This window comes from Mytilus galloprovincialis, chromosome 4, assembly GCF_965363235.1.
Source record: "Mytilus galloprovincialis chromosome 4, xbMytGall1.hap1.1, whole genome shotgun sequence".
Classification (NCBI taxonomy): Eukaryota; Metazoa; Mollusca; class Bivalvia; order Mytilida; family Mytilidae; genus Mytilus; species Mytilus galloprovincialis.
In genome coordinates this window covers 1992107-2007916 of record NC_134841.1, presented here as the reverse complement: position 1 = coordinate 2007916, position 15810 = coordinate 1992107, and the positions used below count along the sequence as shown (strand labels likewise).

General features: G+C 31.9%; 1 protein-coding gene across 1 annotated transcript; it reads right to left on the bottom strand.

The window, feature by feature from the left end:
* Nucleotides 1-1795: 1795 nt before the first annotated feature.
* On the bottom strand, nt 1796-15228 carry LOC143070455 (uncharacterized). Its single transcript, XM_076244739.1, has 4 exons — nt 14956-15228; nt 14585-14692; nt 8811-9084; nt 1796-1854 (listed from the first exon to the last, which is right to left on the bottom strand). Exons 1-3 carry the CDS (start codon nt 15037-15039, stop codon nt 8845-8847), a joined length of 432 nt encoding a protein of 143 aa, XP_076100854.1. The 5' UTR covers nt 15040-15228; the 3' UTR covers nt 1796-1854; nt 8811-8844.
* Nucleotides 15229-15810: the final 582 nt, after the last annotated feature.

The window sequence follows — 15810 nt, the reverse complement described above, 5'->3', positions numbered from 1 at the left end:
CCTGTACAAAGTGAATACTACGACAGTTGTTATTCATTCGTTTGATGCAGCACCTACTTATAGAATTGTTTAATGCTCCACTGACTTGTGTCATTTCAAATCGAGTGAAAATGGGAAATACGCTACATGGAGACCATCAACGTTTCAAATTTTCTTCGAAGTGATCATACTTGACAGATATAATAAAAGGAAGAGGTTCCATCTACACATATATATTAGTGGAATAACACAAGAGATAAAAACATTCAACTGTATAAAAAAATGTTTCACAAAAATACCAAACTTTAATATGCCAGACGCGCTTTTCGTCTACATAAAAGAGGGGCGAAAGATACCAGAGGGACAGTCAAACTCGTAAATCAAAAATAAACTGACAACGCCATGGCTAAAAATGAAAAAGACAAACAGACAATCAATAGTACACATGACACAACATAGAAAACTAAAGAATAAGCAACACAAACCCCACCAAAACCATGGGTGATCTCAAAGAGACAACATCCCAACAAAAAAGCAGAAAACAGCCGAAGGGCACAAATGTGTCTTCAAAAACGCGAGAAAATCCCCTACCCGGAGGAAGGCTACAGCTCAATGTATTGTTTATAAATGTTGATTTATTTGGAGCACTTTTAATAGGATTTCATACATCCGAGTTTAGAAAGCATTAGCCTTTTTTCCAACTTTTGTGAATTTCAATTTTATATTGTTCATGAACTTCATATAACATTTGGTGTAACAAAAAGTGAAATCACAAAAACACTGAACTCCGATGAAAATTCAAAACGTAAAGTCCCTAATCAAATGATAAAACACAACAAACAAATGGATAACAAATGTTTTGATTCGAAGGCCACTGATTAGTCTATGAGGACGAAACGCATGACATGGGTACCAAATTATAAACCCCTGGTATCTTTTATTTGTTTTGTTGGACGTCTCTCGCGGGTATCACAAGACCAGTAGTCACCCCTTTTGTGTTGAAATGAAATATAAGTGAAGTGGGTTTTTTTTTTAAGACTTGAAATACATTTATTGAAAATCACCTGAATATAATTTACCTTGTATAACCCAGGGAAGTATACACAAGGGGCCCTGTATTTACAATGATCCATCGTCCAGGAATAAATGGGGAACTCTATTATAAAAAATCTATTTTATATTTTTTGCATACCTAAGTTATACATTCATATTAATTACACAGACAGAGCTTGCGTATACAATATTTATAACATTCTACAGTAAGTAAAATACATCAAAAGTCCCCAAAGGAGTGAAGTGTTCATTATTCTATACATTAAAATTGAAAACATGTTGAATTATTGGAAAAACAAAGATTATTCTACCCTAGGTATAAATTGCTTTAAATTTTTTTTGGCAAAACATTTCTTAATTTTTAATTCTAAAATAGAATGTTTACAAAATGCAATCAGGTTGTATTTCACTTGAAAAAAATCACTGTCATTATCATCAAACAAGGTTTTTTTGTTACAATTATCAATAAATTGATTGAAACAAATATCACAACTGCATAACCCTTACTTGGGCATTCTATGCAATAATACAGTATTTTTATATTCCCCATTATATTTCTGTTTGACAGTTGTCGGAATAATCTCAGCATTAGGTATTCGGACATGTGTATTTGTAAATAGGGCGTGCATTTTTTTTTATGAAGAATGAACACAAATTTAAATAAAAATCACAAATAATATATTAGAATATAAATATATAATTTATTCAAATAAAACTTTGATTACATTTCTGTACAAAGATCACCGATTTAATCATGGCCCCACATTATAGATCTCGTAGCATGTATCATTCTTTTCATTGTAGACGATAAAGCGGAGGCACCTGTAAATATCAAGACACAATTAATTTCCAATAGTTAGTAGTAAAATTTAAAAGTAAAAACAAGTATTTCATGAGTATACTGAATAAGTATGATTTTGGATTAAAATGTTGGACCCTATATATAAAGGTATATCGCTATATGTATTAAAAGTTATGTACCTATGAAGCTTTTAAGATAAATATTTCTTCTGTGTAATTTCTTGTACGCTGTTAATTCTATATTATTACATTGACAACAGTGTAAACGATTTTGTGTACACAATAGTGAAAGAAAAGTCTATAAGTACATTGAGTGATGCTTTTTGAAATCATAAAAAGAAATTAAACTAAAGGCTCTAAAGAGCCGGTGTCGCTCACCTTGGTCTATGGGCATATCATAAACGAAGGACACAGATGGATTCATGACAAAATTGTCTTTTAGTGGTGGTGATGTGTTTGTAGATCTTACCTTATTGAACATTCTTGCTGCTTACAATTATCTCTATCTAATGAACCTACGAATCGGAATCTATCCCAGTAGTTAAAATGTTTTGTAAAAATTTACAAAATTTACAAAATTTATGAAAATTGTTTAAAATTGACTATAAAGAGCAATAATTAAGAGGTCAATTGACCATTTTGATTATGTTGAATTTTTTGTTGGTGATTATGGACTTTCCGAATTGATTTTCCTCTGGGTTCAGTATTTTTGTGATTTTACTTTTTATTGCTGTTAACAGTTTATCTCTATCTACAAAAATATTCAAGATAATAACCAAAAGCTGCAAATTTATTCTGAAAATTACCAATTCAGGGCCAGCAACCAAACAACGGGTTGCCTGATTGGTCTGAAAATTTCAAGGTAGATATACCTTGACCTAACAAACAAATTTTTCCTTTCAGATTTGCTCTAAATGCTTTGGTTAAGTTTTCGCCAAAAACGTCATTTTACCATATGTACTATTTTTAGCAATGTCGGCCATCTTGCTTCGCAAGCCGGGTCATCAGACACATTTTTTTAAACTAAATACTCTTATGATGATTGTGGACAAGTTAGGTTAAATTTGTCTCAGTAGTTTCAGAGGAGAAAATTTTTGTAAAGATTACAAAAATTTACGAAAAATTTACGATAAAGAGCAATAACTCGTTAAGAGGCCAACTGACCATTTTGGTCATTTTAACTTTTATGTAGATCTTACTTTGCTGAACATTATTGCTGTTTACAGTTTATCTCTATCTATAATAATATTCAAGATAACCAAAAATGGCAAAATTTCCTTAAAATTACCAATTCAGGGGCAGTTACCCAACAACGGGTTGTCCGATTCATCTGAAAATTTCAGGGCAGATAGATCTTGATCTCATAAACAATATCACTCCATATCTGATTTGCTCTATATATTTTGGTTTCAGAGATATAAGCCAAAATCTACAGTTTACCCTTATGTTCTAATTTTAGCCATGGCAGCAATCATGGTTGGTTCGCCGGGTCACCGGACTTATTTTTTAAACTAGATACCCCAATGATGATTGTGGCCAAATATGGTTAAATTTGGCCCAGTAGTTTCAGAGGAGAAGATTTTTGTAAAAGTTAACGACGACGGACGACGGACGACGGACGCCAAGTCATGAGAAAAGCTCACTTGACCCTTCGGGCAAGGTGAGCTAAAAAAAAATATGAAAGAACAGAGTTCAAATGTCTCCTGTATTAAACAATTTTTATATGTCTAAAGGCAATTACTTTGGCTCTTTACAGCAGATTCCAGGGAGTATGAAACTACAGGTAGATTCTTTGGTTAGCTTAATGCTAGCTCAACAATGAAATCATTATTAGGTAAGGTACACAAGCCTTTGGGTTGAGTCAATAGTTAAACAGAGAACCAATCAGAACTAGTGACAGAATATAAACATTGTAAAACTAGTTTTACAAGTCAGTTTAAAAATAAGTTTTCAATCTAAATTTAAAATTTATTGATAAGTATAAGCTAATTCACAAGCATGTTGTAGGTGTGTTTGATTTGCCAATTTTATTTCAATCAATTACTCAGTTCATTTATAAATACAGTTATGTGAATAAACTCATCATAGATACCAGGACTAAATTTAGTATATATATACGCCAGACGCGCGTACTTTACAATGATACAATCACCGCGTAAATATCCTTCTGTTGCCTTTGAATTACGAATTTGTCAAACTGCAATAGTATAAAAACAGCAAAGATATTGTACATATACAAAGGGGAAACTTCGAGCAAGCATTATTATTTATAGTTTTATTGCATTTTTAAAGTTAAACGTGATTTTGTGACAAATAAACCAAGATTTTTGTAGAAAATCCAAAGATATCTTTGTTATAAATTTTTAAGCATAGATTACCCACTTGATGTTCTATGATGTGCTAGCGTTTACAGTTAACAAAAATTCCTAAACAACCTTTTAAATTAAATTTAAAAAATGGTACTCAGTCACGAAAGTCGAGCGCACCCTAGAAGGTGTACTTGAACTGGTCCATATTTATATTTGTTTAAACCAATATTTAAATTTATAAACTTGTACCAAGGAAATCATTGCTAGCACTGCTTGCAATAATCCTCCATCTATCAGGTACCAAATTGCCAAATATGAGAGTACAAGGGGAAATGCTGTGGATTTTCTATAGAATTTCTATTTGTCTATCGAATCAACACTAAATATAATCATCCTTGAACAAAACATAAACCGTAACTCCGCTTCTAATTTATTGTAATACTAAGAATTTTTTAATTCAATCAAAGACTATAAGAAATAAAATTTATGGTGACTTGAGTAACACTGGTATCACTCAGATTACAATTCTACCTTGACAAGTAAGTTTGTATTTAGCCTTTGTACGACTTTGCCCCCCGCAGAGCTATAGAAAAACAGTACATTAACGGGTGTTACACGGACTCTTTTTAGACGATACACGGACTCTTTTTAGTTGTTACACGGACACTTTTTATGAATAGAATCACTCGTGCATGATCAGTGAGTTCATGGGCACTTTATCTTTCAATTAGATTTGAACTTTTTGGTCCACCGACTTATTTCCCGTCTTTTTATTGAACAACATCAATATCTTTTTTTTCAAACATTTCCAGTTAATTACTATTCACATCAGTACACTAAGGGATTAGACATTTAACTTCAATAGTGGGGGGTATTTTCTCCTAAAATAGATATTTTGGTCCCAAATTATATGAGAAAAAAATTATTATGGTCAAGCAGATGACAAATTAATGTTTTGAATGATTCCTGATTTTCCAAATACCGTTAATAGTGCTCATTGGCGGATCCGGGGGTTGCAACCCCCCTTTTTTGTTGGCCGATCAATGCATTTGAATGGGGACATATAGTTGGAACCCCCCTTTTTAAAATGACTGGATCCGCCCCTGGTGCTAATTTAAACAAAAACATTTGGGTGATGGCGTTGAAAAGTAAATAGTTAATATACTCAAAAAAGAACATACCGCCCCCTTTATGAAGCAAAATATTCGGTCAATAAATGTTTTCTTAAATATATGGACATGAATAGTATTTTGGACAATGCTGAAAGTAAAGAAAGGATGATACTGACGTGAACATTTCAATAAAAAATAAGACAGGAAATAAATAAATAAAAATCAAATCTAATATCAAAAGAAAATACCTATCAACTCACCAATGCACGATTGATCCTATAAACAAAAAGTGTTCATGTAATACACGTCCAAATAAGCAGCAAATCTAGAAGAAAATCATTCAACTTGTCATCAATTTTGGGCGGTAAGCTGCGATTGGATCATATGGTAACACGTGTTTAATCCCGATCAACACTTGCAGATCTAGAGACGAGCATGAATTTAAAAAAAAAAAATCAAAGTATATTCCTGAATATAAATAATATTAAGACAAAATCCATTTTTTTCATAAATATTTCATTCACTAATGAAGTAGGAAATTCATTCTTTTGATACCTTTATATTGTTATCGAATTTATATCAGTGGCGGATCCATGTCTAAATCCAGAACAAAACGGGGGGGGGGTCCAACTTTATGTCCCCATTTAAATTTTAAATGCATTGATCTTCAAAAAAAGGGTTGTTCCAACCCGCGGGAGCCCCACCACTGCATATTAAATTCATGTATTTGGCAACAAACGCGCGATTTTTACGATTTTTTAAAGGGGGAATGACGGGATTTAATGGCTCATCCTGCATTTTTTCATCAAATATAAAGATCACAGCCTGTGTATTTTAAAATGAATTAGCCCCCCTCCCCCTCCCCGCTTTCTGTTTTATTCATAAAAATCAAACATTATCTTACTTACCACTAAAATATTCCTTAATATATTACGTTTTTACGAAGTTGCATTTTAAAAAGTCTTAAATGTGTACAACATTTATATTTTACTTGAAATGGTTCTTTTTTTTTTATCAAATTATTAGATTCCTGATTTTTTTCTTTAAAAAAAATCTCGGTTGAAGGGAAATGAAAAAAAAATGTGTTTATACTATAACTTACATTTACTGCTTTATGGCTATCAAAGATTCTCAAATGTTTAGTCTTGCTTAACGTATTATTACTTGAAACGTCGTACAAGTCAGATAAAAAAACAAAAGTAACAAAAGAAACAGGCCGGTAACAACCAGCCGAATAGTTTTTCTGCACTTGTAGTCAGGTCAAGGTCCTCGGCTATCGCCTCGGACCTTGACCTGACTACTCGTGCAGAAAAACTATCCGGCAACGGTTGTTACCGGCCTGTTTCTTTGTTACCTTTGTATTTTATCTAATACATAAAATACTTATTTAGCCTTGAGAATTGAAAGGTCATTTTATCCCATTCATACAATAGAAGTTTACCTATAAGGGTCTGAATGGGGTTTACAGAATAGAGAACACATGTAATAGCAACAAAAAATAGAGAATAGAGAAAATGAACAACAAAATAAGGAATAGAGAATAATTTAATGCGGTGCAAAAGTATAAAGAACAACTGTGCAAAGTAAAAAGGTAACTTAGGTAACTGTAATGCAATACTGATAAAATAATGATCAATGTACAGAATTGATAAATAATCTTGTAACAGAAAGACTAAATAGTAAAATCATTTTCATGAGAATTTTACAGAATGAGAGTTATTTTAAGGCTATTAAAAGAAAAATGCCCTAAAAATTTAAAGGAATACAGATATTAAAAAAACCCATGCAGGTCCTCATGTCATTTACATTGTCAAAATATAGGACATATCTAGTCAAACTGGTTTTAAACTAGACATCTAGTCAAACTGGTTTGGTATAACTGACTGTTTCTTGCCCTAGATGTCTATTTCACAGTGACCTTATGTGTTTGTGCTAAGAGTACATTGCACTGTCATATTTATTGATTTTCTGTAGGGACATGACCTACATTGTTAAAGTCATAAGAAACCTCAAATTAAAAAAAATAATGCATATATTTTTTTTATAACTCAATGGATAGTTTTCATTATAAAACTTATGTACATATACTGTTTTCTGAAGAAAATTCTTTAATTTATTCATATTTAGAAGAAGTTTACTTTATTTTAATTGCTTCCTTTCACAGGAAGCAATTCCTCGACATATTTTCCGTATGCAAAGTGACCTCAGTGTGACCCATCTCGTAAAAATCCGGTGATCCCAATACGCATGGATGTCCTTAAAATAAACTATTGTCTGAATTTACATGTTAAACACGTGCTCAATTTCCATGCTTTTTTTTTAATTTTTTGTCGATTGTTGACAAACAGGTGACAATCGTTAAACTTCGGCTTCAAAACACGAACTTTAATTACCTGCCATATTTTCACAATAACACTGACCAATTGAAAAAAAAAATGACGATTTTACGAAATTCACACGAAAAAAATTATAAATTTGTGCACAGAAGACTAACTTTATGATGTTTGTATGCATTGGTTTAAGAATTGGAAGAACATTATTTTTCACCGGTCACTCGTTTCTTATGACTTTAACATGCAAAACAGTGGCTTGAGATTTCAACTGATATTAGTATAATAAATTAATATTTGGAATGTTATATCCTGGTTGATGATGTTTTTAGGGACCAAGATGTTTTCTTCATTCTTTTTCACATTATGCACATTTAAAGATAGAAAATATTTCAGCTCTCATTTAAAATATTTTGCAACTAAATAATAATCTGTCAGATTTGGTGTAAACAAAAAACAAGACAGTGTAATAGATAAACTGCAAGCATAGTCTATTTCTATACAGTCAAGCAGATAGTTTTTTTTTTATATCTGAAAAAAAAACTACCATGTAAAGAAATATGCAATTAAAAGGCCGAAATAACCCCAAAAATTCAACATTAGCAGATTTTTAACAATTAAATCAAGATGCACAAGATTTAAGTATTGGTCAGAATATAGGGTTCTTTTGTACTTTAACAATATCACAATAACAATAAAGTGACCTTAATTTTGGACAAGGTAAATGGCATGAAGCCAAATTTATCAACTTCTATTGTATGAATGGGATAAACTGACCTTTCAATTCTCAAGGCTAAATAAGTATTTTATAGGCTAAATACAAACTTACCTGTCAAGGTAGAATTGTAATCTGAGTGATACCGGTGTTACTCAAGTCACCATAATTTGAAAAGTAGTTTACATTTAGGTAAACCTGTTTGTATGAAACATACACATTATAAACAGGCCATTGATATGAGTGTTTTCATTGGATGATGAATTGGTGCTATGCTCCTCCCAATTTTAAGGTAATAATCATTTCATGGTTGAGCTAGCAAGGAAGCTAACCAAAGAGTCTACCTGTAGCTTCATACTCGTTGGAATCTGCTGTAACATTTCATAGATACTTTAAGAGAAATGAAGGCTTAGGAGTGAATGTAATTTGTAATTTCAAATATAATTACGGTAATATTTTCAAGGGGAAAAACTCTTTTAAAAATATTTGATCGATACTAGTTTTTAGTTACCTTGTGTATTTGTAGCAGGTCAATCAATTTATTCTTACTCATCACTATTGTAGTTTGGCAGTAGAGCATTTACTCTATTTATTCCTATAGACTCCATGTTGGAACCATTTGTATCATGTTGGTCAGTTAAAACGGATTGCAAGTTCAGACCCTGATCATTTCCACAATCGTGCTGAGAATTCGAATTTGGACAAACAAATCTTTCAGTATCATCAGGTTGCTGTGAACAGACTCGGCTTTTTGTGGTCTCAGTTTTAAGTGAATCAGTGCTAACCTGTTACAGACACAAACAGAAAATATATTTACTTATTTGGCATGTTAACATATATTTAATCATTCTTAAACTCACTCTATAGGTACTTAAATTACGACCATTCAACATCAGATGCTTACTTATTATTGATGAATGTACATGTATTGTGGGTTTCTTTCTCTACAAAAAAATACTTTGCATTATATATCAGCCTTCTTACATTGTTTTCTTCCAAACAGACAAAAATAATTCACTCAAATGTCTCGTATCAACATTGTATAAAAGATAATTTCACCTACATCTTTGCTCCCATTTCAAGTGTTTATCCGTTATACATATGTACCAGTATTGAGGCCCCCCAGTATTTTAGAGTTTTGCAATGTTCAAAATGTTTTTTATAATTCTTTTCTTTTTCATCTTTAATCAAGAAAAACGCCCCATTTACACTCCGTAATAAAATTAACGGTACCAATTTACTTGCACTAGATGCGCATTTCGACAACACATGTCTCTTCAGTGATGCTCGTGGCCAAAATATTTGAAATCTAAAGCTTATATAAAAGATGAAGAGCTATAATCCAAAAGGTCCAAAAAGTATAGCCAAATCCGTGAAAGGAATCAGAGCTTTGCATGAGGGAGATACATTCCTTAATTTATAATAATTTCTAATATTTTGTAACAGCAAATTTTAATAACACAAAAAATCCGTATTTTCATGCCAGTACCGAAGTACTGGCTACATGGCTGGTGATACCCTCGGGAACTAATAGTCCACCAGCAGAGGCATCGACCCAAAATATTTCGTTCATTTTGATCTACTATTATAATCAACATTTATTTCATGACAGTGGTAGTAAATGAGATGGTGGACATGTATTTGAACACACAGGACTCCAGCTGCTTCCTTCTTATTAGAGGTACAGGAGATGAATGGATGACATATGTTTTTACACGCACGGGATCCCCAGCAATTCCATAACATGTCATTCAATTCCTATTAACAATAACCACAGAATATTTATAGTTTACATTTATCAAGAACTTAAAATATAAGAATAAAAGTTGTCATGAACAATGAAGATTTGGACCCAGAGGAAAATGCCCAAAGAATCTTATACATATGTTGTCATCAATTACTCCAACAGGAATCATAGAATAAAGTTTTCATGAACCACAACCACAAGCTTCTATCAACCGCAACCATAAGAATCATAAAACAGAGGTTTAAATCGACAAAAACATAAACATATTCATGACCGACACATACAGAATCCCAGGACAAGTTTTAAACAACAGCAACAATATGCATAAAGATTTAAAAAGACCATGAACTCAGGAATCCTTCAACAATTAATTTAGTGAACTACCACCACATGAATCTTAGAACAAATTTTTTTTCAGAACAGCTACACCAGAAATATTAGAACAAAAAGGTAAATTGACAAAAAAAAAAAAACGAACTCCAAAGAAAAATAAATACGGGAAGTCTCTGACGAAATCAAATCACGAAATCACGAATGAATAACAAATTGTCATATTCGACTTGGTTAAGGCGAAAAAACCACAACAGTAATCCTATAACTAAAGTACCTATCAAACACAACAACCGGAATTGTAGAACAAATGTGCTTATCAACCACAAACACAGGAGTTCTAGAAAAAAAATAATGACACCTACAGAAACAGTTTCCAATAATGACTCACAAAAACAGGACTTTCAGATTATAATGCAACATCGTTTGTAACGTTCAATTTGTTTGGATACCGTCACCAATTTTTACAATTGATTCTATGAATATATATCTGCAAGCTCAGCCGAAATTTGACGGATTTCAGATGTTTGGTTTGATGATATTTTCTGTCTGTTTATTTTTTAATAGAGATAACAAAATTATATTTTAAGCTCCCACTGCATCAATTGGTGATTAGATGGTCGAAAATACTCGTTGGCTGACCCGTTGCCAATAAACTCAATTCCGATCTTCAAATAATCAACGGATGTCGTTGGAGCTTACGATACAATACATTAATCTCCTAAATCAAAGATTTCATAAAAACTATAATAGGATATCCTAGAAAAAAGTTTTCATGAACCACAAACACAGGAATCATATCACAACAGTTTACGTGACCCTCACACAAACAATCCTTGCACAAAAGGTGATATGACCCACACGCAAAAAAACACTAGTACAAAGGGTTTCAAGACTATTAAACACAGAAATAATAAAACTTTACATAAATCCCAAGCACAGGAATCTTAGAGTAAAAGTACTTTTAACATGTTAGAGTACATGTACCTTAGTTTAAGTGAAAACAATCTACTTTATATACTTTTTTAGTTTGCTTCCTTAAATTCATACAGCATTTCCACCTAACCGTTTTGTTAATTATGTGTCAACGAATTTTAACATGAAATCCATAAAAACTAACAAAATCTAATGCTGAACTACAATAACCAACAAAATAATAGAACAGAGTTCCAATGTCCCCTACATTACAATATTGTATCCATCCAATAACTAAAAAAAACACCTATTTGTGTTCGTTTAAATCAATTTCTAAATATCTTAGTGAATAAAGGCTTCTGAGCGAATGCAATGCGATTTAAGTTATATTAAATTTTTCAAGGGGGAATTACTCATCAGCACTGATGTTCGAAGTGTCAAAACTATGTTGATATAAACTTATCATATAATTATCAAAGGTACAAGGCTTATAATTTAATACGCCAGACGCGCGTTCCGTCTACATAAGACTCATCAGTGACGCTCAGATAAAAAAATATATAAAGCTAAACAAGTACAAAGTTGAAGAGTATTGAAGACCCAAAATTCCCAAAAAGTTGTGCCAAATACGGCTAAGGTAATCTATTCCTGGGATAAGAAAATCCTTAGTTTTTCGAAGAATTCAAAGTTTTGTAACAGGAGAGTGCTTACAATACAATGTTCTATATAATCAAATTTCCAAGGGCTATAACTCTATAAAAACCAAAACTCGGCACTGATTTTTGAACTCTTCAAAACATTGATGATATAAACCAAAAGTGTAAAGGAGTAGGTCCGGTAAGGGCCCATTTTGGCCTCAAATTTCAGGTTCATCTAATGAAAGATTTTTAACATTTTTTAAACACTTAAGTGCCTATTTCAGTTGATTCAATTAGTTGATGTGAAAGATTTTAACTGATTAAGTCATTAAAAACGCTCCGATTCAAGCTTTAATATGAAAAATCTATCAAATATACCAAAAATGTCACTTTTTTCTGTTTACAAAACTTTGAATTTTTCGAAAAACTAAGGATTTTCTTACCCCAGGAGTAGATTACCTTAGCCATATTTGGCACAACTTTTAGGAATTTTTGATCCTCAATGCTCTTCAACTTTGTATTTATTTGGCTTTTTAACTATTTTGATCTGAGCGTCACTGATGAGTCTTATGTAGACGATACGCGCGTCTGGCGTATAAAATTATAATCCTAGTACTTTTGATAACTATTTCAGATGGTTTTTGTAAACAATGAAAGTGGCCACATCCGTGTTCATCCTCAACCTTTATATATGTTATGTAGTATCATCGAATACAACTTTCATTTCAATATTAAGAATGAACACGAATGCGGCAACTTTCATTTCAATATTAAGAATGAACACGAATGCGGCAACTTTCATTTCAATATTAAGAATGAACACGAATGCGGCAACTTTCATTTCAGACGAAAACCGTCTAAAATTTAACTAAAAATTGTGAAGATTTCATAATTTCGCATGACTTAATGATGCTAGTACCCGATATATGTGCTATGTATTGTCAAAAAAGCCCATATGTATGTAGCAGAAGCATTCTACTTTCCAATAAATAAATAAAAGTTTACATTTTAACAATTTTGTAAAACTGCTATATTTTGATTGAAAAAAAACAAATCTGAGTTACAAACTAAAACTGAGGGAAACGCATTAAATATAAGAGAGCAACGACACAAACTTAAAATGTAAAACACACAGAAACGAACTAAACATTAGACAAAATCCGATGAGAATAACAAATATAACATCAAAACTAAATACATGAATTTGGGATAGAAAAGTACCGTGACACGTTTTATAATAATGTGCATTCACACTTAAATATAAGAGGTAACAAACGACACAAAAGAAACACAACGTTAAAATGTAACACACACAGAAACGAACTATAATATAACAATGGCCATATTTTTTAAAAAGAAACTGGGTTTTGTGGCATGCCAAACCTCCCGCTTTACTTTAATGGCAATGTTAAGTATAACATTAAAATGACAACACAGCATAATGTTACGGCCAGAAATCGCCTTTAAATTGTAGCCAACAAAAGACACAAATCAATACTAAAATTTAACAATATTTATTATACAAAAGTTTACAAGAAGTATTTTACAAATATTACTGATAACTTAACTGTCAAAATATGAGTCCACTCTTTTATCTTTATCTGTATCCGGAAATCTTTCGGAATCCAATCTGAATATTATGTTCACTACTAAGGTCACAATCCAGTATGATGTTGTTTGTAGAATAAAAGTGTCAATCCAAATGCCGTGAATACTAATGTCTATCAATGTCTAAGTCCAAGTTTAATTATGAGAGTTTAACTTTAGTGTCTGTATATATAGTGTTGTCATGGAAAATTCTAGAACACTCTATAATGGAACATTGTGGAAAATCCTGGAAAGTTACAACGGAAGTTTCTGGAATAACGTAGAAGTTTAAATTACGCATCTTTTATAAGGATCATCCTAGAAAGTTCCAATCATTCTGTGATTGTTCCAGTGATTCCTAAACTGCACAGTTATAAGATTATTTGGTAAACAACTATCAGGCCATACAACACAAATTAGGCCAACATAAATAAACATAATAATTACAATATCATAACAATAACAGGACTACAATAAAAATAAAAAGGAGAACATATTGGACAAAAAAACAATCGAATAATAGCTAACAAAAGGCACCAGATTTAAAATTTAATCCGCCAGGAGTGCGTTTTGTCCACACAAGACTTACTAGTGACGCCCAGAAACGAAAGTTCGAAAGCCAAAACAAGTACAAAGATGAACAGCAAAAGTTCAAAAAAGCTGATCCAAATACGGCCAGGCTTTTCTGATACGAACATCCTTATTATTTAGAATAATTTATACTTTTGCAAACAGTAAATTTTATTAAATGACTATATAAAAGATAAACATGATAAAACTGAAGTATTAACTAATTACAGGGGAAAAAAACATCTGCTAAATAAACATATGATAAAACTGTAATAAATATCTGTTAAGAATTGTGTTCGTGAGAGCGCTAACAAGACCGGATGGACAGACGGACGCTCCGTATTTCTATGTGCAACGAATTCGCAGGGGACAAAAATGGAAAAGTATCATACTGTTGACTTATTACAGGTAAACCCTGGTTTTATATCTAGCAATCCTTCCACGAACTAAATGATTTAAGTCAGTTATTACAAAACATGAGCAACAATACATTGATACCTGATTTTCTGTGAAGTTACTTTGACCACTGTTATCAAATTCCTCATCATTTATGTTTAAACTACTTAAAAGATCATTTTCATCAACAGTGTCTCTGCTAACTATTTCCTGTAAAATAAATATTCAAATAAGTTATTAAACAGTAAAATCACAAAAATAATAAACTCCGAGAATAATTTAAATAGGAAATTCCCTAATCAATTGGCAAAACAAAATAAAAAAAACCAAAAAGACACACAGACAAAGCATATTAGCAAAACAGAAAAAACAAGAATACAGAAATTCACTTCCTATTTTTGTTGCTGCATCTTTTTCTTTCATTTCACGACATCCTACTTCTGATTTGGATGAAGTTTTAGGATAAATTATACCTTTAATTTTGTAACTGAAGAATTTTGTGGATGAGTCGAAGGTGCTGCACCATCCGGAGGCTCTCTATTACCATTAGTCTGCATTGTAGTGCCTGCAAAATACGTAACTGTGCTTGGAGTGTGGCCACTGATGATGTCAGACCAACATCTGTTTGTGTTGTATTTTGGTTGTTTGCAGCGTTTTGACTATTTGTTGTATTCTGATTCACTGATTGTAATATGCTGTTAATTTCCGATGGTTGATTGGGTTCTCCATCGGTTTCAATACCACCGATTTCTGTCATAAACAAAAACAAATTTCATTTCGTGCAAACAATTAATCATATTAATACACAATGACAACTACAGGTCACATAGCTGCCTTCAACATGAGTGAATCTATAGTAAGCGTACGGTGACCTATAGTTGTTCATTTCTGTGTCATTTTGGTCTCTTGTGGAGAGTTGTCTCATTGGCAATTATATCACATCTTCTTTTTTTTTTTATAATAAAGGCGTCATGGTCCGAAAAGGTGCAATAATTTAAACAATAAAATCGACAGCCTAATCTATTTTAAAAACATTAAATGAAAAGAATGCAATTCAGTTCTTTAATAGCTAAACAATAATAATTATCAACACAATGACATGTACTATATATACACATACAATAACTAATAACTAAATATATAGTGCATACATAACTGATAAATGAATACATCCGAGAAAAATAATGACCTATATAAAATTCTGGTTAAAACAAGCCTGCTCTACGTTAAAATGCATGGTAGAAATATTTACAAAATTGTTTTTACCTTTTTAATGCTTTTAACACTATGCAAGTAAAATGGCGATGGTCGCTTATAAAAATATGGCT